The sequence below is a fragment of the Melanostigma gelatinosum genome (genome assembly GCF_949748355.1).
Source record: "Melanostigma gelatinosum genome assembly, chromosome: 1".
NCBI classification, from domain to species: Eukaryota; Metazoa; Chordata; class Actinopteri; order Perciformes; family Zoarcidae; genus Melanostigma; species Melanostigma gelatinosum.
In genome coordinates this window covers 20,489,568-20,515,249 of record NC_136634.1, presented here as the reverse complement: position 1 = coordinate 20,515,249, position 25,682 = coordinate 20,489,568, and the positions used below count along the sequence as shown (strand labels likewise).

General features: G+C 43.3%; 1 protein-coding gene across 1 annotated transcript in view; it reads left to right on the top strand.

Moving 5' to 3' along the window:
• Positions 1–25,682, top strand: part of cdh13 (cadherin 13, H-cadherin (heart)) — a gene marked incomplete at its 5' end in the record, with an annotated part of 225,316 nt that overhangs the window by 183,769 nt on the left and 15,865 nt on the right. The window contains one exon of the mRNA XM_079268410.1: positions 8,255–8,397. Within this exon, the coding sequence (XP_079124536.1) occupies positions 8,255–8,397 (143 nt within the window). The remainder of the gene's footprint in view (positions 1–8,254; positions 8,398–25,682) is intronic.

Genomic DNA, 25,682 nt, shown 5'->3' with positions numbered 1-25,682 from the left:
GTGTTTCTGGCAGAGTGGTGAGTGTTAGTCCCACATTCACTCTTCTTTAAGCTCGGGTTTTTGGTCTCCACCAACTCCCTGGGGAAATATTTGGCAGCTACGGTAAATGCTTGACTCGGTTGATTATCTAGCAGCGTACACCGTCGGTCTCCCGCTGGGTTCTGGGCAGGTAGTGTGCAGAGAGGTTTTACATCTTTTCACTGAAGAAAAAAAACAACAGGTGGGTACAGGTTTGCAAAAGTGGACCCGCACAGCACTCTATGACTGGCTCCTCAGATGACACCACCAGAGATGAAATAGAGCCGAGACGAGCGGGGGAGGAGTCTGCGAGCGGGGGAGGAGTCTGCGATAGAAAGCGAATTCATTGGCATTGCACATTTATTCACAGTTCCGGTCTCGTGTGTCCCCGTCTTATCTCCATTCTTGATCCCTTTTCTTAGCTCGCTCTCTCTGCCCTCCTGCTCTCGCTTTACTAGCTGTGGATTCGGATGAAGTGTTCAGTTGTTACGGCCGAACACAAGACGGCACAAACCCGAGCACCTTTCTACTCGGCGTTTCTCGATTGTTGTCATATCTATTGCTCACACACACACACACTCGGTAGCTCTCAGATAGAAACACACTATGAGCATTCTTCCTCTCTGTAAGTTAGACGCCAACGACTGGATCTTGCTGACACCAGAGAGAAGATATAAAGTGATAGAGAGACATTTAAAGATAGTACCATAATGCCAGCAGAAAGTGAGGACAGAAGAAGAGAGAAAGTCAGAGAAATGTGGGGGAAGAGAAATGCATAATAGCTTTTCCTGTAATATGCTGCCATTGCCATCAAGTGTATGAGTATAAGTTGTGTAAGTTGCTGTGCACTGCAGAAAAACTGAAAATGGGGAACACTGACCCTTAAAATAGCAAGACTAAGCTCCTATGTGGTGTGTGTGTGTGTGTGTGTGTTTCTGTAAAGAGGGTGAAATGTATTTTAGGACAAAATGATCAGCTTCTCAAGTGACCAAACAGCAGAGGAATACGATCTTCTTCTCTCTTTATACACACATACTTACAGCCATATACACATTCAATTTGGGTGCATTTGCCTCCGACAGTTTGAATCATTATGCTTTCGAGCTTCGTAGAAACACACCTGTGAATCACATGTTGCGTTGCTGTTGTTTGACACAGATCTTTGTCTCATTTTGCATTACTGTCTCTTCCTTACTGCCGGTCTAGTCTAGCGTCCAACCTCACCTGTATTCACCGAGTACCTTTGAACAACTTGCAATGATGTCACGGTGAAGTGAAGCCTGCAACGCCCTGATATAGATGTGTCGGTAATGAACTTCATCACAGAAAGAAGAGATGCATTTGATTCTTGTAACAAGCCCAAGAGCCAAGTATCATGTATTATACAAGGATCAAAAGTTTAAAAAAAATAAATCCAGCACTGGCATATTTTTTGCATATAATTGCACTTTAAGTAAATCTTCCTTTGACCCCCAAAAATCATCTCACAAGGGAGGTCCAGACCCCGAGCTGAAAAACCAATTTTCCTTATAAAGTAAGTATATGCGTGACCTGACCAGCTGTCCTAGATTGTTATGGCTGTTTTGTGAAACTTAATGATGCTCATTCGGAGAGGGAGGTGAGGGCATGAATACCCATCAACCCCTGCAAACCCACACGGGCTCAGCAGAAAAGCCGGCTCAGCTTAAAGAGACAGATGGACGAACTCCGCGGATGCTTTGGGAGTTACACGGGAACTCTAACCTGATCTGTAGCTCGGAGTAGTCTGACTCGGGCGCTGTGTCAAAATGACCAGTATAAATCCCACAAGGACTCCGATAATGGTACATGTTTTCTGATCTCTCGCCTCTATGCGGATGTGGTCTGATTAAAGCTGCACAGATCATCTACTTCTCTGAAGTTCCCTTACGAATGGCCGCAGGGGACGAATGCAGACTTCTGGCCCATCATGTCATCATTCTGTGTGAGGACAGTGTCACTGTTCATCAATTGGATGTCTTATGTCGTGTGTGATATAAACTCCTGTTGAGCTCACATTTGCTCAAACATTTTGGTCAATTTAATATTGTAGTTAATGATACAAGAACGAGCGTATCGTCATCGTCCCAAACAGCAGGTGGAACCAAATTGGTCGTATTTTTGTATCAGAGAAGTGCGATGTCCAATTCAGAAAGTACATTTTTCAAACCCATTTGAGATCCTTCATCGATATATTAAGTAATACCGTTGATCCAACAAACGTAAACAAGTTAACAAATTTAAAAGAGGAATGAATCAAGCAGCCACACAATTACTTCTTTTAGAAGAGCTGCCAGCAACATTTCTCACCTCAGAGAAAACAGAGAGCAATAATCTGCATTTATGCAAGGAGCTTTCCTTCACGGCGCTCACTGCTCAGCTTTTATATTCTCTCTAAATTAGCTCTTACCATAAATTGTCTCTCTTATTCAGATTATCCCTACCGCACCGGCTATTGACACAAAAACACACGCAGATGGGCACAGTGCATGTGAGCATTTTGCTCCTGACGTAACTGGATGATGAGTGGGCGGCGAGCCTCTTTCTCTCTCTCTCTCTCTCTCTCTCTCTCTCTCTCTCTCTCTCTCTCTCTCTCTCTCTCTCTCTCTCTCTCTCTCTCTCTCTCAAAACCCCTTGAAGTTGTCTGAGGAAGACTGAGGAACAAGGCTCAGATCAGAGTTAGAAAGAGCTTATCTGTGTCAACACTTCCACGAGAGCGACAGTGAAACTCTGCTCTCGTATAAGAACTGTTTGCTGTATAAATGATTTACACACTTAATACACATTGGTAAAGACATTCCTTTTAGTTTTTATCACACATCATTCTGTGCCATCATTTTGAATCATTTGTTTTACATTTGCCGAAATGACAGCCCCCTGCAGCCCCCTTGTTGTTTTTCTTAACAAAGTGCCTGCAATTTTCTAAAATCCCAGTATTTTTAACTTTGAAAGTGGATCATTTCAATTTGACTCATAATTGACCAAGCCTTTTGTTTTCAAGAAACACTGAAAGGATTGCTTCTCAGAGGCGTATGTAAAATCATTTAAAAGACCCTCGTAGGTTGGTATTATATTTAGTCTTTGGCTCTGGATCACCTCTAATGAGACACCTGACAGTAAGACAGATGCACTAGACGCATGCCAGCCTCGTACAGGCTCCTCTGTGTCCTCTTACAGCTAAGGGGACACACACACAACCCCTGACTGGGCTCTGATACCAGCCACAGCAGCTCAGAGTACTCCCTCGGGGTGTAGCCTTGAGAATTATTTCACAGTGCAAGCAAACCACACAAGAGAGTTTTGCTTCCTGTTGTGTGTTTTACTTTTGTGTGTGTGTGCGTTTGATGCGGATGTGTGTCTTTGCAGCTAAATGAGGACATGTGTGACCATTGTGTTTGGGCACTGTCTCATTTGTTGACTGATTTGTTTGGGCCCTCTCTGGTTTTGGAGATAACCACGTATAACCAGATGAATATTCCTAATGGCTTTTTAATGTCTTTCTAATTTGCCCTTTAAAGGGCTCTAATGGACTGTCCCCATGTTTGCACATAGAGGAGGAACAGTGGATCTGACTCATTTAGTGGTTACCCTTGAGCCTGCACTAAAGCAGACTGAAGCATTACACTTCTTCAGAACTTGTACTTTAGGAAGAGACATAATAGCCTGATATTTTACTCAACAGCCTTCATAGCTCCATTGTGTTTGTGCTGCCAGCCCTACGTGTCTGAAAGAGATTCCCAGGGTTTGTGCTTTGGAGTGTATCTGTGAGTTCATGTAGAATGAAAATGCACATTTAAGAGAAGATTTCATGGATGAGCTGGTTGGGCTGCTCTGCTGATTTCCAGACTTCAAATCCTGGTTAACTTCGTTTTTTGGCTTCTCTCTGTAGCAGAGGGATGAAATGTATGTATGGTGTTTAATGGTGTTGCTGTAACACTAAATGTTTTGTTGAGGCCTTGACACTGGCCTCGCAATTTGACATTTGAAAATGATGATCTTTGCTTTTAAGAAAACAATTTGAGTACCTCATGCATTTGGTTTTTCACCACTTTTTTTTCACTCTTGTGTTGAAAGTTCAATGAGAAGATCTGATTTATTTCTGTACGCTGATTTGACAGCTGTTTAGCTTAGCTTAGCACAAAGACTGGGGCTGTATTCTGAATCGCATAAGTATGATGTAAAAATGAGTATGCAGCGCGTTTCATCTGCATGGTATGTGGATTTAGTGCATATGACAAAATATCCAAATGTACGTTAGATTTGCTAGAACTTATAATACTGCAGATGGATTTTACTCTACATACTAAACTGCCCCAACGTGCATTGTGTCTATTCAGAATTTGCAATGTTAAAGATTTTGAGCCAAGCTAAAACCTAATAAATATGTTACACTATTAAGTTTTCATATTTTTTCCGGCAAGAAAGTAACCATTTCGATTATCCAAATAAAGCCTCTTTGGAAATTTGCAGGGACTTTTACGGAGATGTGAGGGAGCCGTTAGCTTGGGCGAGACCGGCGTCAAGTCATGTACCGCATCACATGGCAGTCTTGCTTGAGTATACTTAAGTCTGCTGGGAAAGGCACCAACTGCAGGATGCTTGTCCTGATTGGTCTTTGTATAGATGAGCATGTCACCGCTCAATCTGACAGCCATATCGTAAGATCAAGTGGGACGATCCGGCAACATTCTGTGTCCACCTAGCAGCTCCCATACATGGGCTTTCTGGTCTTGTTCATGATGCGTGTCTGTCCGTCACATAACACTGAGGATAGCCAGACACGGCCAGAACAAGCTTCTCCTCTATTTCCGTCACCAGCGCTGAGATTTTCCACTTGAAGCACTTGGAGCGTGCGGAGCACTCAGCAGATTGAGTATGTAGGAGGCAGTATGTTGATGTGAAAAGCAGTCTTTGCGTCAAAGTGATGGTGTTTTCCTACATTTTATTTTATTTCATCAACTTTTCTTTCTTTTTTTACCAGGATATGTGCTGAGCAATACAATCAAATCCCTAAGATAATATAATAAACAATATTGGCCATGCCCTAGTACAGCGGTTCCCAAACTTTTTAGGCCACGCACCCCCTTCTACATCCCGACCGGGTTCACGCACCCCCCCCCCCCCCCACACACACACACCTTAAAAAAAAAAAAGCAACAGAGCCGCATAAAAATCGGACGAATGAGAGAACATTTTGCTTGCGCGTGGCGTTTGTTTACAAGATAAAAAACACAAAAACTCTTCCTGCACCGTGCCTTCGAAAAGGTAACGGACATAACGTTACGAAGGTAACGGACGATTGGCCGGATTGGCCACATCTGTAGGCTCGTCTACTTGCAGAGAGTAAAACTCACTCTTCTTCACGCGACCGACCAATGTAGCCAGGATGTCTTCGGACAAAGCATCGATGCGCGCGACAGTGTTGTTGGACACCGGGATCACGTCCAACTTTTTCGCTTCTCTCTCTCCAATCATACATTCCACCATCTCTTTAACATTTTTCCCTCTCCACCACCACCTCTCCTCCCTATTACGCGGCCAGAATACCACCACAACACGCCGCCTGTCTTCGGCAGAAATGCGCTCATCCACGCACGGGAACAACACCGAGTTGTAATATATACCTCCATAACACCCCGCCACTCTCGGCTCATACCTCCCCAGCAACGAGGCACATCACCCGGTCACAATACCTCCAGAATGTCCCCCGGGTGAAATCCGGGACTTGGTTTCATGGTTCCGAGTGGCGCTCGCTCACCCGTTGGCGCTGGGACGCGAGGTCTCCAGCCGCCCCCGCCGTGAGGCACCCGATCGTCAGGTCTGTCAGCCCTCGGAACAGGCCGCGGGTCAATAACTCGTGGGTGGCGGGGTAGAGGCGAGCCAGATCACAGAAACATAAAGACCAGAGTACAGCAAAGATATGTTGATGAGAAGCGTATTTGTACGTCAAACACAAACGTAATCAGGGAGAAAATACGTTCGTGGTAAAACGTAATTGAGAATGCATTTTAGTTTTGGGGGAACGTAATTTTTAGGAGACAGGACTGCACCGCCATTACATTTTTCCTCTCGCGCACCCCCTAGAGGCAGCTCGCGCAGCCCCAGGGGTGCGCGCACCCCACTTTGGGAATCCCTGCCCTAGTACACTGAAACATACAGATTATGTAAATATACATCACATATTTGGTAGATCCTACGTACTTGACATCAAATACCCTCAAGGCGTTGTTGTACTCTCGTGCATGTGCGTGTGTGTGTCTCGGTGTTGCAATGTGGAAACGGTGATGTCACACAGCGTGTGTGTCTGCCAGTTAAGCCAGTGATGGGAGGAGAGAGACATATGGAGGTTAGTAACCTGTGAGCCAGGCTCTGTTTTATTGGAGTAGTTGGCCATATGAATCAGGAGGCAGATCCATGTCTGTTGGTGTGTGTGTGTGTGTGTGTCGGAAAGAGAGCATGTACAATGAAATATGTGTCATTATTAACAGCACATTTAACCCCGCAGGAGGCGAGCTGCCTCTTTTGTTACACTAGAACATATGTGTTGGTTAATAGTTATCACTGGCAGGGAAAGTGTGTGAGAGGAAGAGCGAGAGGGGAAAGGTGTGATCAGAGGTTGATTGCGAAGCCATTTCCCAAGGCTCTGTCGCACTCTGTTAGCTGAGGAGCTCCATTTCAAAGACAATTTGTCTACTGCTGAGCACTTTGGCAAAGCGTGGCCTTGTGGTGAAGAAAGTCTTAGCTCCCTGTGTGTGCCTTTTGTGCATGTATGAGTGATGTTTCACGGAAGAAGACCTCGTCTGAAGGTGTACGTATCTGCTTAAAGTACATACGCGTGTGCACATTTCTGAACGTGTTTCAAAAAGAAGTGCAAATGAGCTTCTAAAGCAATCACTTGTGACATTAACACCGATGCAAGCCCCTTCCAATCACCATCTACCAGCCATCGGCGGTCACATTAGCAGGGTCGCGGTCCACTCTTTGGCTGTTTTTCAAGGAGATGCCGACTTTGCCGTTCGCCCACGAGATTTTTGGAGAGGTCGTTCATCATCTTCAAATCTGAGCCCTGCAGGAGCTGCTGCTGCTGCTGCTGCAGCAGTCACTTACACATGCATGTGTACAGGGGTAGAGCCTATACGCACAGAGAGTAATTGTGAACTGACAATTTTCTTGTTTGAAAAGGACCTTCTTTTTTTTACAGATTATTATTATATCCGACCACACAGCACCCTTCTTCCTTTCGCCAAACAAATCTACAATATAATCTTAATTGTTATGTTTGGTTTTCAGGCCAATAACATTATGAGCTCCTTTGGAATACTGTCACCTGCATCTCAACAAATCCTTATTCCTCCAAAACAGTGGACACACACACACACACATTACATTGACTGACATTCATTTCCTGGAGACTAACTCTGAACCCAATCATAACCGCTACTTGCCGAATCCTAACCCTTACAATCACCTTCAACCAAGTTTTTACCCTAAATTGTAACGTCATGGGCACATGCATCTTGTCCTCGATAGGAAGTCAAGTCCCCACGATGTAGTAAGCAGAAGTATGTCCCCACAACATCAGTAAAACATGCACGCACACACACACACACACACACATCTACATACATACTTGTACAGGTGCATTGTCGAATATTTGGGTGTCCAAGGTAACTCGAAAAGTTGCTCTTCTTTGTGAGAGCAGCTGATGTTTTTTAGACTGTAAAAAATAAACAAGAACAGTTAGCCTTGTTTTCACATTCTTTTTTCCATGTATTAGCAACTCTTGTTGCTCGAGGGTCCGACATATTTGGGTCAAACATAACAAAACAAAATGATAACTTGCAATTCATACATATTTTATGTATTTTTTTCCTGAGCATTGGCATTTATCGTCTTATGCAACCAGGTTTCCCATGCTAGATGTCCTGAAAATGTAAAATATTGTTGTATTTCTTACTCTACTCTAAATGGGAATGTTTTGAAGCTGGAGTTGGTAATACAGTTATACACTGTACAGAACAAATGTGGGGAGCACAAATGCCTGTCTTGTATGTTCTTGTGTGTCTGTCTGTGAGCCACATGGAACCTAGAAATACAGGACCAAAATAAGTGCGACGTAGTGTTAAAGCACTTTGAGTGGTCGTAGGACTAGAAAGGCACTATACAAACACCAGTCCATTTTCAACTTGTGACTTTTTAAAAATTGACTTTCTTCCAGGTATGCTGTTCTGCGAGACCCAGCAGGCTGGCTGAGTGTGAACCCAGTCACAGGAATTGTCAACACCTCGGCCTCGCTGGACCGCGAGTCTCCTGAAGTCCGTGACAACAAATACACAGCTGTCTTCATCGCCACAGATAACGGTGAGTTACAGATACCCCACTGTATAAAGATGATGGAGGTTAATTAGACAACGTGATTCAATCATCTGTAAAACCTTCAGAAAAATAAAAAATCCATTTGGCCACCAATGTAATGTCTCCAATATAATGCAACAGTAATTATTAGCGAGTCAATAAAAGGCTTTGAAATTACTGTCCCAAATTGGTTCCTTCCCAGGAAACAACCATGCACAAAAAGGTTTATTTTGAACAAAGTCCTTCCTACACTTTTTAACTAAAGGTGTAAAACCACCACAGCAACACAGATGTCAACGAAATAAGCCAGGTTCACCTCAGCTACCGCTCAAATAAACTATTGAAGGAGTTCAATGAGTGTTAAGGGTATAATTATGAAAAAGATTTGACTTTATGCAGTGGTAGCTATGGCTAACACGTCTTCCCACTATATATCTCTTCTCACTTGCATTACACAAAGAATTCCTCCTGTGTGATGAGTGTCAGGGCATAAGTATATACATATACAGAAACAAAGCCTGCCTCTGCATTAAGTACAGTTCACTCTTGGTGAGGACTCAACCTGTTGGCTAGTTTCACCTGGCCACAGTGAAACTGTCATTATCCCGCAGTGACAATGTGATGGCCTGAAGTGGCACTGCTTCTAACGGAACATATGGTCGTCTATGGTGTCTCTCCTCCTCTGGGCTTCTCTCTTCCTGTGTCTCGCTGTCTCTTTGTCCCTCTCTTTCAATGTCTCTCTCCCTCTCCCTATCAATCTATCTGGTCTGCCATGCTCAGGGAGATTCTGACAGATCCATTAAAGGAACTGAGAGATTCTATTAGTAGGCAGCAGAATAGCACTGTTGTGCTGTGGAATTCGGCAGCCTTAGAAAGATGAGCGTTGAAAGAGGAGTAATGATGGGGCAGGCGGGGGAGGTGGAAGGGTCAAAGGAACAAGAGAAAGGAAGGGACATGAGAGGTGATAACAGGGAAAAGATATAAAGCCAGGGGGAGAAGGAAGAGGTGGAGAAGAAGAGAAATGATGAAGAGCGTGAGCAGGCAGGGCAGGGAGTAAGATTAGTGTTGGTGCCAGAAGAGGATACGGGGTAAGAAGATGGTTCACAGCTTTATAAAGCTGTTGAGATACTGACTGTGACAGTGTTATGTATCTGCTTTCAAGAAATTGTTTACCCTTTTTGGAAATACACTTATTTAGTTTTTTTTGCCGAGTGTTAGATGAGAAGATTGATACCACTCTGGAGGCTGTGTGGTAAATATGAAGCTACCACTAGCAGCTGGTTAGCTTAGCTTAACAAAAAGGTAACAAAAAGCCACCTTCTTTCTAGCACCTCTAAATGTTACTCACTAATTCATTAACCTATGAACAAATATTGTGGTCTAGTATGTGCTAAACTAAGCTAAACAGTTGCTGATTGGAGCTCTATATTTAGCGGACAGAGTTGAAAGTGATATCAATCATCTCATTTAACTCAGCAAGAGAGGTTTGGCTTCTTTTGTTCAATAAAAAATAGGTTTTGTAGAAGAAATACGTTTACGTTCCTCAAAGTGAGTTCTGCTCAGACCGATAGCAAATGGGTTCCGAGATCGAATCCAAATTGTTGGACACGTTAGGATTTTGACCTGATGATGGCACTACACTATAAGGCCCAGGCTCAGCGAAGTTATTACAATGCATCTTGAGGCGATACAGAAATCGTTGTCCCTAATTTCATGGCAATACATTCAATAGTCGTCGAGACATTTGACTAAACCCAAAAATGTCAACTGGTGACGCTAGAATGAAAGTCAGCGCATCTTGATCTGTACAACGTGTACAGCAATCCATCCAATGATAGATCGTGGAGATATTTCAGACTTGAGGTGGACCGACATTGCCAACCCTTCAGCCAAACCATAAAACTCAAACCGCACTTAATCCTATGTATGTCCAACATGTAAAAACGTGATCGATTAGAGGCACTTGGTCCATGCTGCTCCGAGGCCAATACTCCGAGACCCTGACATCTTCATCTTTGTCTTTATGTGGAAACCTCAGATACATACCCATCTAACCTGAACGTAAGAGGAGGGTGAGAGTGAGCAATAGACCTGTGTCAAACAGAAAGGGAGGAGGTTAAAGGCGGGGCATGTATGAGAAGCACCTGTATGCAAAAAGATAATTGGGAAAACATTCTGAAAAAAGCAATGAAGCGGGTACTAAAGTGTGACTCAAACAGCATTACATTATATTCATGTACCGTTTTTCTAGGTCAATTTCACAACATGATAATCTACTATCTATCGGCCATTGAATTACATATTCACATAATTGATACTTCTCAACAGGGGCGTTTCTAGGATTGAAAGAAAGGGGGGCTTAGCCCCAAGGGGAGTGGCATGTTTGCGCGTAACATTTTTTTTGGGGCCCATTTGGGGCCGTGGATATAGACAGTTCATAGATTGGTTCAATCGGAAAGAGTGTGATTTTGCTTTGTAGTTTTGCTTGCATTCAGTATATGATAACACAAGAGACAGAATTTCAGGGTCATAGTGAAATTTGACAACACAAATATGAACTTTTCTCAAATAAAGAGAGAAATAATTTTCCTGCTTATAAAGGAAAGACGGATAAACTTGCTTTCATATCCACGTCACTCCCAAATCCTAATTCTTAAAGGGACCGCACACAATGGATGGAGAATGGACCTGACAGTGTCAACTTTATATCGTTATGTATGATGATAGGCTATTGGATTGTAATTTGAAGGGGGAGAAAACATACAAACCAGAACGCACATTTGTAGCATGTTAGAGTTATAAATAACTTGTCCATGTGAGAAATTATTTGGGGGGGCTGAAGAACATTTTAGGGGGGCTTCAGCCCCCCTAAAATAGGCCTAACGACGCCCCTGCTTCTCAAAATGAAAATATGCTGCCAGCAACCTTGATTCTTGCGGTGTATAACTGAAAGTGTGAGAGGTTTCCTGAAGTAAATATTCTCCCCTTTGCCGTGGTCCGCCCCGGTTTAAGCCGATTTGACCTTGTGTGCCAGCCCTAAATGGGAAGTATACTCTTGGTAAATGTTTTGCGCGAGTATAGCAACAGATTGACTGTAGTTTCTGGTTAACAGCACGAGGGCAAGTCCGCTGGAGCAGGCCTCCGGGCTGCAACAGATGGTGAACCATGGAGCGCACATACTATTGGGAAGGCGGGGAGTCTGGTTCAAGACAGAACAGGACAAACGGAAGAGAAGAACACAGGATCTGGGGGGGGGGGTTCAACAAGGTAGTGAGGGAATGATAATGTTAGGGTCAAGGTCAGAGGTCATCTCCGCTGGAGAATCTACAGCAGTGAGTGTCTAGTCTGGAGGGTATACCCTGTTGCCATAGCGATCAACTGCATTTGCAGGAGAGGCCGACGGGGCCATTTGTCACTGTATGGCGTGTGAAGTTGTAGGCTTCAATGAATGTGTGATTGTCACTGTGTGCGCACATATACATGCATGTATGTGCATGCCTGAGTGTAAGCGTGTCTGTTTATTTGCGTCCACCGGGGCTCACCTTCATCACTGCATCTGTATTTGTGCACATTGTGTCCCTCCTCCCATCATGAGTTTCTGTTTCTGAATAAAAAAAAAAAAAGCCACAACCCAGTTCTGCCTGGGCAGCAGGAACCTGGCAGGCCGGCAGAGCGGCGCGGTATTGTTTGAGGAGATATTGTTCCAACCAGAGCAGAGGGCTTGACAGGCTGTTTATATAAACTCTCATCAGTAGCTGCTGGTTTTGCACGCCAACAAATTCTCTTCTGCTCTCTGATTCCCCGCCGGGACGCCAGCTGTTCCAGCATCTTACCCCCTTCTCCTTCCTTCACATTAGCTTTTTATATTCCGTGTCGGATCTGTGCGTTTGTGTGTGGGTGATTTGAAGTTGCGTGTTCATCCTGTTTTTTTTTTCCTTTTTTTTGTCTTTGTCCGGGTACACGCGGTGCCTCTCTAGCCTGCTCCTTGCGTATCCACTCACTGCTGTGTGTTGTGGTTCAATGTTTTCTCCTGCTCCTCATTTAAATGTTAAACCGCCTCCTGGTGGGAACCATTTGTCATTGGGAGGCATGAATACATTATCAAAGCCCCAGTCGTGTGAAACGCGGCGGCGCACACACACACACACACATACTCACACACATGCAATCTTCAGTGAGTGCTGCCACCAAACCCCATATTAAATACTCTAAAGTTATGCACAAGAGAGCTGAGCAGTGTTTGTACGTGGATGTACGGAGGAGTGACCTCATTTATAACTCAGGGCGTATGTGTGTGTGTGTGTGTGTGTGTGTGTGTGTGTGTGTGTGTGTGTGTGTGTGTGTGTGTGTGTGTGTGTGTCAACAGTTAGCCAACCTCGACAGAGTCAAAGCGACATTTGTTAAGTACAGGAATATTACGTATTACACACACATTCACGCACTAAGACCTAGCAGTGTGATAAGTCTCACCATTCATCACAGTCAGATCACATCCCCTCTGGTTTAAATCAAAAGCAGGAGGCAGAAGGGGAGAGGAGACGCTGAATTCTATTGGGTCACAGAAAACAAATCGCTTTGGTGCTCAGATGGATGTAAAATTAAATAGAACTGTGTGTGTTTGTGTGTGTGCGTGTGCGCAGCATGTGTGTAGTATCTGTCCATCGCTCTGTGACAGGTCCACATAATAGGTTCATCATCTCTTTCCTCAAAAGAGAGAGAAAGACTGACAGTGGTAGTTGGCTGTCAGTAGCAGAGGTGTGTGTGTGTGTGTGTGTGTGTGTGTGTGTGTGTGTGTGTGTGTGTGTGTGTGTGTGTGTGTGTAGGCACACCATTCTTCATTTCCATCTTCGCGTACCGTGTCCACCACTGCACCGCCTCATTGCCATACTAAGTGCTGGGCAGCAGTGTGCTTTAATGGGCTGAGTAATTTCCCTGTTTCAGGCCAGCACAGACACAATGGTTTCACTGCTAACTGTCTGTCATGTCAGAAGCACACAGTGAGGCAGCCTGGCAGGCTGAACGCAGACAGATAGACTCATGTTGTTTCCTCAGCCAGCTGTGATCAGGCTCCCCCAAACTAAATATTAAAGCACAATGAGCCAGTGTGTCAGCCCAGTGCGCTACAATCCGCTGGCCAAGAGCAGAATAGAAAACATCAAAGCCCCAGTCGTGTGAAACGCGGCGGCGCACACACACACACACACATGCAATCTTCAGTGAGTGCTGCCACCAAACCCCATATTAAATACCCTTAAGTTATGCACAAGAGAGCTGAGCAGTGTTTGTACGTGGACGTACGGAGGAGTTAACATTTGTGAAGATGACTGTCAGTGTTTACAGACAGCTCAATCGTTTCGTTCTCCAGCTCTGGCTTTTGAATGTATAAAGAAACTCCAATAAACCCGGATTTAGCTGTTGATAAATCAATGTTTGATTAAGCGGGGATTTGGTACTGATCTGTCAGCAGAAAGAGACGTAGTAAATGCTAGAAATCAGCCATGACACGACTTCTCTAACTTTCCAAAGAATCCATTATACAAGAGCCCAGAGAGCACAAGCTAAAGAGCAGATTCTGTGTTGTATAATATCAACTATAGTAACGGAAGGCTCAGTGTCAAGGAGACAAAAAGAGAACTGTGGAAGAAACTGACACAAGCTTCAGAGACTCGGGGAGAAAAGTGAAAGGTGAAAATGAAAAAGACTGGAGAAAGGAATGAAGTACATTTTTGGGGTTGGAAAATGAGAGAGGAAGAGCAAAGGCACTGTCAGATGTCATTTGACCAAAACAGGCTTATATGAATTTTGGATGTGTTTACTTGTCTCTTCCTTGTACTTCACTTTCACTCCAAAGTATATATATATATATCTATATATCTATATATATATATAGATATATATCTCATGTCAATCCCTATATGGAGAAAGAGACACAGAGGCAAGCAGGTTAACTACCTCACTGCAATGTGTTCTTGCCCAGCCATTCAATTATGACCCTTTGGAGCAGTAGACATAGGTGACGCCAGCGTGAGGGTGTGGAATCAAGGCATCTTTACCCCGGATGATGGCAGTGTAATGGGATATGCTCTAGAATGTGCAGCAGATCACAGCTAGACACTGTCTCGCCTTCTGTTGCCTCCCCTGTCTTGCCGCATTGCTTCATTAACCCAAAATACACACTGTGTCTTTCTCACTTTAGCACTTTAGGAGCAGCAACTCAACCTCTGTCTCCCTCCTCCTGTCCCTCCATGACCGCCTTTGTCTTCCATGTCTCGACTTGAACCTCTTGGGGAAGTCGCCACCTTGTAAACAGGATCACTTCTGTGATTAAAGAATACCGTTGTTCAGCTTCGCCAGGGAAGAAACGTGTCTCTCTGTTGTGGCTGTTATCAGGCCCTGCCTCTCTCGTGTCCTTGGAATACTGATTCATCCACAGATCAGAAGTGATCGCTGGACCTGGCACGCCAAAACAAACTCTGCCAACTCAGCAAGACAGCCTCTGTTTGAGTGCAGGGATACTGGGATACTTGTTTTGTAGAATACTGAAACTCCTGGTCATGTGGAAAGTAATTCTTTCTCTGCTTCCTCTGTGGAGATATGAACAGATTTGGGTGTAGTTTTAATGACAGGGATCCAAACCATATGAGATGAGTGGGTAGAGATAGAGAGGGGTAGATAATGAAAGATCAAGTCAGACGATGGAATCACAGATTTTTTTTCAGTTTCTCGATGCATTTCATTAGACCAACACAAGAGATCTGTCAGAGGCTTAGTTCCTGGTGAGGCGTTAAAGGCACCATATGTGTGTGTCAGAGTGGGTTTTTCATTATTCTGGGCTGTATGAGTGACATGCAGGGATTTATGGTGTTGTAATTACACAGCCTCACAGCTTCTCTGTCGCTATAAAGGCCACCTCAATTAACACCTTTCACGTAGAATCGGCACGGAATATCTCTGGCCTGGTTGTGCTGCCATATCAGCTTCGATATACTTTGCACCTTGAAAGCAATTTGCTGCTTGCACAAAGTCTACAAAGAACGGCAATGTTCTTTACACCTTCGACTGAGACAAACTAATACCTTCCTCTTCCCCCGGGGCACATTCACACATGCACAAATGCAGGCAGGTGACCAGATAGGCCATATTTGCCTGCAAGTTCACCAAAGTTCAACTCATTGCGATGCTGTTTTGGGAAATTTCCTTTTGTAGACAGATCATTTCGAAACTTTAGAGTGGAATAATAATGGCCAAGCACAGGTGTGTTTCATGACTCTGGCTGATTAGACCTCTGCTCACGTTGAAGCTCGGCTGGGATTTACATGCTGTCATCAAAGTCAATAACCGTCAAGGCTCACGCTCATGGGCTAAAACTGCCAATGGACACAAGTGGACGGACATATCGCAGCTATTGGATGGAATGCCATTGACCACATGCGTTGTTCCCACATGATGAACCATACAGAATTAGGTCATCCCTGACTTCTTCTCTCGTGCCACCATGAGGTTGACTGATGTGGTTTTGAGTGAAATGGTACAACAGCTATTGAAATTTGGTACATTTTATGATCCCCTGACTTTTCCTCACAAGCAATCATCAGATCTATGACCTATATATCTGTCCAATGCTTTGGTCGATGACCAAATACCTGAAAAAATAATATTTCCATCAGCCTCAGCTGTTCTTTGTGTTAAGTGCTGATTATGAAACGTTAGCATGCTGACAATTAACTAAGATGGTGTACACCGTTCACAATATACCTGCTTTACATCAACATATTAGCATTGCCACTGAGTATTTTAGCAGGCTGACATTCACATTTAGCACCACTGTGCATAAGTGCAGCCTAATGGTGTGTTAACACAAACGAGGAACCAAGCGCAAAGTCGTGATACTCGCGGGATCATTTGTTGCGATTCACCTCCTTCCCTTCATTCACACTAGACGTGCCGGAGAGGAGGAGTGGCTTATCTCCACGGAAGCCATATTCAACAAAGACATTTATTTCCGCCATTAACCATGGAAAAAATAACCACTATTTCTGCTTAGTACTTGTTTCTGAAAGTCACAGATATCCCGGGAAGATAAACGCCTTCTTGTCTGGGTTCATAACATCATCCGGAGGCGATCGGTGAATTTCATCAAGGTGTATTCACTGTATCTAGCAAGTTAGCTGGTTTACTACAGCTGTATGAACCCAAAATAAATTGATTTGGCTGCGATTTAATTGCAATAAATGGACAAAAAAGGATGCCGAAATAACTAGATCATAATGCCGATTTGTAAAAAGTCTGAATTCATGTTTTGTGAGTTCTCTCCACAAGACGGACGACAAGCAAATAACTTTTAAAATACTTGTTTTTTTTCTCGATGGATCTCGGATCGATCAGTGCGAGGCTATGCTAACATTGTAGCAGCTCCATCAACACTCAAATTAACATCATCTCGGAGCGAATACGGCAGCGTCTTTTTCATTGTTTGTACCATTATGGTTTATACACATACATCTATACATAGTTTTGTCCGATCACTACTAATATCAGGTATCGTAGAGCTCTGGGTGAACGACTACGGCTACAATATTTTTTTCCTGATTCAACAACGGCAGTGATGACAGGAGGAGCATCTTAACGCTGATAGGCTTTCGCGACACAGCGTCACGCATATTTCTCGGCAGTTGATCATTTTCAATGCCTGCGAATGCGGCAAATTTTGCGTTTTTTGCGTTATTGGCTGAGCTTGTTTAAGCTATCAGGAGAAGGCGTAGTTAGGTGACCTTTCAACTTGCTCTGCATTTTGTTTTTTCTAAGAATATGGTCCGACACTACACATTGCATTTACACCTGGCTGACCTGGCCTGGCTGATTGGTTCGGGCTTTTAAAGTGACAGTGTGTACCTCCTTGTGAGTTCCGTTATTTGATCGTTCCTCGCTCCTGACCTGAACGTGAATGTTATTCTTATGTGGACAGTGTGGTACGTGCAAATACAAAATCTAAAACATCAGAAGTAGCTACAGAGCTGTTGAAGCCGACTGACATCTGATCCAGCTGTGCTGTGGTTATCAAAAACAGCTGTCGCTTGAGAAGACGGTTCAGAGGAAAGGATGTCTCATTTCTGTAAAGGTGTGTTTTCTAGATTACTCTCTCCTCGTAGTGGGAGGATCCATGCACCAGATGCTATTCAGGGACATGTGGATGCAATTAAGATATTTGGGATATATCCAACATCACTTGTGATTGGAGGAGAAGCCCACATTTCTAATAACGCAACATTTTCCAATAAATAATAACATAATAACAATTTCAATTGTCCCAGTAAACCATGAAAGTCAGGCAGTGGGCTAGTATGCCACCAGGACCCTGAAACCAAAGAAGCTAAATGGAATTCAGCCATCATTCATCTATATTATTTACACTTGAGCTCAAAATGTTTGCTGTGAAAAAGTCCTTTTGACAATGTAGGAGTGGGGAGCAGGTGTAGGCAGAGGGGAGAATAGGTGCCTGTATGGGGCCTTTAATCATTTTTGAATGTGTAACTCATTTTGGAGCTTAAAATGAGCTTCTTTTTTTTTATCTCGTATTGCCCCATAGGCCATTAGATCTTGCTTATATGCTGTGAATACTGTGAGTTTAACACACTTAATTAAAGTGGTTTCACTTAGATTTGTAGACACTTTATTTTTTTCATTTTGATCCGACACCTTATCACAGTAAAAATCCTGTCGCAAAGTTTTTCTGGGAGCAGACCAACGCAGGAAATCTCCCAAGGAGGGCAATGTAGCTGTTTAATTACCACAAGAAAGGGCTTGCGGTGTAAGCCTACTTTAAGCCGTATCAATACCTCCCTTCTCCAATCACTTGGCATATTAGCCAGCAACTGATAACCCAAACTCTATTCTGAAAGTAATTTGCGATGCCCCTGTCCCCAGCACCGCTTCTCTCCCCGAAGTCATCTCTCTTAATGACTTGTGCCTTTTGTAATTGGCTCTGGCTGGGTTCATTTACAGTTCCGATCAGCCAATAAGATTAGCGGGGCGTCATGTGATAGTGTTTGCCGAAGCCCCGAGGAGACTGATGAGTGATGGGACAGAATGAATTGGGTTATCTGAAGGGAGTTTTAACAAGGTCTGGGACTCGTGCAGTGGCAAGATGGATAGAGGGGAAGTGGAAAATACTGACGCAGATAGGATGCTGTAACATTCAGTATTATAGTGAGAGCAAAGGATGGCAGAGGTAGTTTACACACAGACGCACACAGAATCATTTGGATGTTGGTTTACAGGTTGATGTTGTGAAAATAAAACTTTTGCTTGTTTTCCTTATTCCTCTTATTGTGTTGTACCCATCGTGTCTAGTTGTCACCCTGAGGCAACAAAACTAAATCTGGCTGAGGTGGCGGACGGGACACATTTTATGATTGATAATCAGGTGCCCCTAAGCTCCCCAAAAATGGGGTGAAATATTTTTTACTCCCCAAAATAAAGAGTCATGCCATAGAGGGTTAATACAATGTGAACTCAGTTTGGCCCACACTGCGGCTGGATGTGTTTGAATGGAGTTGTGAACAGTTTTCTGTGTTTTTGAGAATGGACTCAGGGAAGCTGTTGCAGTAAATGAGGAGAAACGGGATGTCTCAGTATTGTGCTGTTACTGCATTTGCAAGTTGTGGTAAAGAGTACGGTATTGGCTCTTTTACACTGTAAAGTGACGGGGAATAGAATTATCTCGATTTCAGTCAATTCTGCTGGCATGGCATACATCTGATATAATCATGTAATGCTGCTCTTATCTATTCCCCTTCTCATTTTAGATGTTGCCTTCATTTGTCTTTTCTCTTTCTCCTCTATTATTACCTTCCTGTGGTCAGTCTTCCTGACTGTTCAGCTGCAGCGGACCCTGCTCCTGGCTTCCAGTCCCTGCTTGTTGTTATTTAATTTCCTTCATCGCCCACGTTTATGTGGCTGAGGAAAATAATCACACTAATAATCTAGCCACGGGCATCATCCACTGGTTGTTTGTACCCAAGCTGCCCTGGTATGTAATGGTTGTTCTAATGAGAAAAAGAAAAGTAGCCAGATAAGAATAGTCTTGTTTCAGCCTTGTCCTTGGTGATGAACTCTACAAGTGGGCTTTTTTTAATCCTGTGAATTCACTCGTGGCCAGAGCACTTGCCAGACTTATTTCACAGTCAGAATAACTGATCAAATGTAGGACTTAAATGATGGAACCATGAACCAAAAATGAAAAATGAACTGGCTGTACTTTTTCAAATTTGTTGTGGTCCCTGCCCTCGCCTCCTCTCATAAAACGTCGCCGCTGCAACACATTTTCTACCCAAGAGGACTGACAGACTGCATACAGATGGATTTTATACTCACCGTGCAGGGGCAGAAATTGGTACATTTCATCACCGCTGCTGGTCACAACCATGTCTTTCCTTCTTCTTCTACAACAGCGGGAGGAAAAAGTCAGACAACAGAGAGGAAAAAATAAAGCGATAACAATGGAAAGTGACAGTCAGACATAAATAGAGCATTAGCCTAGAGCCAAAGTGCTGGGAGAAAAAGAGTGTTTGGGGGTTAGACAGAGAGCCAGCAGGGAGGAGAGAGAAAGAAAGGTTAGTGTGCAGCCTGTAGCTGTGGATTAGCCCCGACCGCCCCAGGAGTCAATCAGGCCGCTTGCTCCTCTCATCTCTGGGCAGACGGGAGAATAACAGGGCTGTCTAACTGCCAGCCACGGGCAGGTAGAGGTGACGGGTGTAGTGGTTGGGCGATGGAGATGGAGATGGAGCAGGAGCGTAAAGCCTAAAGGAGGAGGTTGGAGGTGATGAAGGTGGCCCTTGCAGAAATGCCTCACAGTACATCTTTACTGAATCCATCCCACGAACATAGGATTCTGAAATACTGTAATGTTGTACAATATCGCAAATAGAAATTATTTCTGTGTTCACAAATGTATTGGAAATTATATCCACTTTCACCATGATTATGCTGAGTGGATTAACAGATGGAATAATTTCATATCTGTATTGTTTTTATTATATCCAATCTTTTGTGCTTGCCACTGGGCATTATGTAAATCTCCAGTGATGCAGACCAACTCATTTGTTTTCTTCTTAAACAGATTACTTTTTTTTTTTTTTTGTGTAGAAAGGTTCGTACAAAACATGTGCAGACAAGGATATAAACAGATATATTACCCAAGAAATGCCACAAAGTAAGACAGGGTCTAAAACAAAGAGGAGCAAACTGAGGAGAATAACAGCTTTAGACTGAAGACTATAGTGAGAAACGGAGGTCCAGCAGAATGTATATACAGTAGATGGACACAAATATCTCTATAAATAAATATATATACATATACACAAACAAACAAAAAATACATCTAAAAAGGGGTGATTAGGAGGGAAGAGAAAAAATGGAATACAATTTGAATGGTTTGCCTGCTGTTTCAATATTTGTCATCAGTCTGGAAGCACAACGCTTTATTGTTTGTTGAATTTTCCGTTTGTCATAAGTGAGCAGAAATAGAGCAAGTCAGTGAGCTTCCAGCAGTCCAAAAACTTTTCTTATAATGCTTCAACATCATCCAACGTTCATTGTTTAAAATATTATTATTATCACATAATCAATATTCTTGCTTTTAAAAAAAGGACCACGTGATAGCTTGTCTCCAACACCAAGGTATCACCAGACTGTGCAGTCCCCCTATTGTGTGATAGTGCCGAGTGTTGTACATACAGAGATTGTATTTGGTGTGTAGTCTTTGACCTCGACACTCCCCACAAGTACCAGCTCATTTTAAGTGGAAGCCGACAGGTGGTTGCAGGGTGGAGGGGCTGCTTTTGAAATACGGCAAGAGCAGCAAAAGCATTTCCAGAAGGTGCTTTACATAAATAGTTTGCAAAAGATTAGTACAGTAGCAGCAGACCAGACCAAATCATTTAAATTGGCTGCCATATTGCAAAGAGTACTTTGGATATGTATATGATGCATTTTACTGTTGTAGAGTTTGTCATGTGCGAGTGTGGCGCTGGTACTGGAGTTGTCTGCCTGAACTGGCCCGAGGGCTTCGCTCCTCTTAAGACTGAAGAGGGGCTTTGACGAAGACAATTAAACCTAATTTCACTCGTCAATTAGTGTAATTCTCGCTCTGAAACCAATTTATCAGAATCAATCCCGACGTGTGGGAAGTTAAGTTTAGCTTTGGACTGTTACATTTTTCATTGAAAATAATACATCATTTATTGTCGAATTTTTCACGCAAAAAAAACACCCTTCACTTGAATAAAGAAGTAACTTGCTTTTAAGATTTCATCCCTGCACTCCAATTAAACCCTGCATAACGAAAGGAGGGCTGCAGAGCATAACAGTGCAAGGATTTCCACTTACTTATTAGTTAACAAAATACAAGATACAAAATGTCAGTGCCTCAAATATGATTGGATCACTTTATATTTGAAAAAAAACATACTCACTTGCAGGCACCATTAGGATTAAGCTTTACAAAACACTATACTGCCCAGGGTCAACCACCGCTAATGGGAGATGGACTGCAATAAAGAGCAAAGATGTCTTCCCTGTTATATACGCCGGATGCAGATTTTTGGCCACGCTAGCAGAGCATCTCGAGGGAGGCCAACGTCTGCCTGTCTCTCAGCAGTTATTGCACGGATTGCCATGACAATTTGTGCAGAGATTTCTGCTCCCGAGATGATGAAGTCTACTGACTTTGGTGATTCCCAGACTTCTGTCTTCCGGGGCCACTTTGAGGCAGATTGCTGTGAAATTTGGTTCAGACATTCAAGTCCCCCTCAGGAAGAATTGTAACTTTTTCGATGATTCCTTAATTCTCAGTAGCGCCACCATCAGGTAGAAAATTGTATTTGTCCAAATGTTTGGTTTGTCAATAAATACAGGAAAAATGAATGGTGGTAAATATATCTTCATGTTAGGATGCTGATGTAAGCATTTAGCTGGAAAAACTGCTGTAACTAAGTGCATCCTCACAGAGTATAGCGTGCACGTAAGCTTGTTAATGAAATTGTTGCCTTTCAAGTCTCACTAAAAGAAACAAAGTCGATAAATAAATCTTCTATCATGGCCGTATAATGACACAGAGCCATTAGAGAGCCTGATAATAACAGGTTCACAGACATACAGAGTCACTCAGAGTGCAATCGTTATCTGAGTTACGAGAGGAAGAGTGTCGAGCCTTAAATAACACACAAACACAACATTGCAGGATTACACACACACTTCCTAAGAGGCTGAGAGAGCAAAGACCTTTGTCCTCATGCCAATGCTTTTGTCGATTGAAACCTCTGTTACTTGGACAGCACAGTTTAATAGCTTGATGTCGCGATCAATTCATTTTTGACTCTGAACAACTCCAATAAGACAATGAGAGGACAGTTTTCTTACACATTTTCATCACCCTGAAAGTCTCCACATTCTTTTTGGCATCACAGCAAATCCCCCCCCCCCCATATGTCCTTTTTCTTCAATATCACCTACTTTACTTTTTATGTAAGTTTTAGTGCCTAACGCGCAGAGTTGGGTAGACACGTTGTAGCGGCAAAGATCCATAAATCAGAACTTTAGTGACAAAACGGTGTGAAGTGGAGGCCAGCAGACAAGCTCCACTGATGCCATGGCAGGCTGATGATGACATAGGCATGATGCAAAGGAGATAAGGAGGACTAGGAGAAGAGAATTAGAGCGATTAGGTGTGGGGAGTGTTCATTTATGACAAACAGCTTCATTTAAAGTTAGCCAAGCACAGAGAAGGCCTCTCCCACCACAAATGGGTTGGAATGTTCATCTTTTTTCCACTGACGGGGGGGGGGGGATCCGAGCCCATCCGCATGCTCTTGGTGTCGAGTGATAATAGATTATCTAGGGTCTCGCCTGAAGAGCCACTGTCTTTGATTTGCTTTTCAACACATTTTCATCTGCTCTTGCTACAGTAGTTCCTCCCTGCTCTTGATCCGCCTCTTGTCACGGCCGTACTTATCTACAATAAGGGCTGTTTGCTGTTTTGTTTCATTCCGTGACTCCCATCTGGAAAATCAACCGAGCTCAGAGAAAAGCAGTCATTTCACGATTATTATACAGTTGAAATGCCAAACTCGCTACCATTACATCTAATTTCTGGCTAGCTCTCCCGATCACAGTCTGCCGATGGCTTTACCGCTGACAATGAAATTAAAGTTTTGAATTCAGCAAACAAACAGATCGTGATGATTATTTGATGAACACTGAACAGATACGACTCCCTGCAGACTGTTGTGGAGCAGAGAATGTTTGAGCAGCAGGTGCACAGAAGACATTCTGCTGCTGCCATCCATCATTCATTTCTCCTCAGTCTTCTGTTGTGAATGAAAATATTGTTTTGCTACACCCAACCATCAAAACATCTGATGGAAGTACATCAACTCACTGTTATCGCTGCTTCTTTTGCTCTGGCGCTGTGAGTAATTTCGCTTTCTTTTTGTTGTGTGGCTTGGTGGGAATGTAGGGAGGGTGAGTAGGCCCTTTTGTGTGTGTGTGTGAAGTTGGATAACTGGCATTATAGTTTGAGAGTCTGCACCTACTCATGCCTTTAAGGTTCCCACTGCACTTGACATACAGTACGTATATGCATTTGCACAAATAGTAAATATTTAGCACTTGGACACTAGCCGCCATCGCGCTGCCAGAGGGATTTAGCTGCCTGTGCAACTTTATGTTGCTTCTGTTTCAGACGTTGTGCATGAGTAAAAAGCCTCGGCATGGAGATGAGACGTTTTCCGCCTGAATTATTTACAGGTGTATTTGACAGTGCTGTTAGGTAGCCTGGGGTATTTTCCAATGTCAGCAGTTCATGCACAGGGACTTGCAGGATGTGATAGGTCTATTGCAGTGCATGTTTACACCCATAGGTTGTGTACTGTATATGACATCTAAATCATGGTAACCTTACACCAGTGCGTGGGGCTCCATTCTGAGTCAGTGTAAAAGAGCAAAGTGTCAGACGTGTTTGAGTTTGGGATTCTCTTAGATTTGTTTCTAAATGCAATACAGTGCCATTCATTCAAATAGCTGACCGTTCATTAAAACCCTCCCCCCATGGTAATTAAACACGGCTGGCCCATCAAGCTTTGGCTTTATCCACATGTTGAAGTGGTGTGCGTGATGATAAGAGAGATACTCCACTTGTAAAGAGTTTGGAGGGTGACGTCATTTTTCAGCCTTTTGAAAACCAAAAACGCAAGAGCAGAAGTGTAAGACATGAATAGTAGGTTTATCTGATCTCGTGTACGCTGAAATCATGAGCATGTCCAGCTGACTAGCTTACTTACTTGCTACTAGGGGTGTGAGTCATTCATTAGCTCACGATTCGCTTCCATTTCGGTTCTTGGGACCACAAATTCAATCCAAAAACCTGATTCAAAATTGAATCTCGATTCAGCACATGGGAGTGATAAAAGGGCTGTACTCAAGTGCAAGACTAGGTCCAGTCGAGTCTGAGTTAAAACCAAGTCCAAGGCAATCAAGACCAAGTCAAGGCCGAGTCCTGTCCAAAACCACAACAGGCAATAATGTCTTTCCAATGCTGATATTGTGATTGAGGAGCTGGGATGGACAGAAATAATGTATCTGAAGGCAATATTGATCATCTGACGTCAAACTCATCAATGACCAGACTTTGAGGGTCATTACAGTCTAACTTTAGACGATTCATAAACCTTTACTTTGATCTGGTATTCGCTATAGACAACCCCAATATGCCCACAAGCAGGAAAAATCTATTTGCATTCAACATTCATCTATATTTATGACAAAATCAACGGGTGGATAGAAAATTCTTTTGTCTGTCTCTGTCTGAAATTGAACCCATTGTTTCAAAATGTGTGCTTTTGAGCGGTACACCTGCCACTGTTCTCATTTGAAACTGCATTCACTCAGTGATGGATCAGAAAGCTCAATTGTATTCATATCTGGTGCAAATGCTGATTGGTCTCTGACTAAAACTGTCTGTCATAAAACTGGAAAAGATTTTCCAAGAAGTCTACTCGTGTCATATTTCAACTTGAAAACACCCCCAGTGGTTTTGACTCATTAGTTTGTTTTGTTTGTCCTAAAAAGTTAACCTTTACCAATATCAGCAGTTCATGGAGAGAACATTTCCTGCTCAGCGTGTGCAGCGTGTGCAGCTTTGTCCAGCGTCACCGTGTAAACCCAGACTTTCATTGACATTTATTATATATCTTGACTTCTTTGTTCCCGGTCTCTGCCGTAAATTGTCTGCAAAT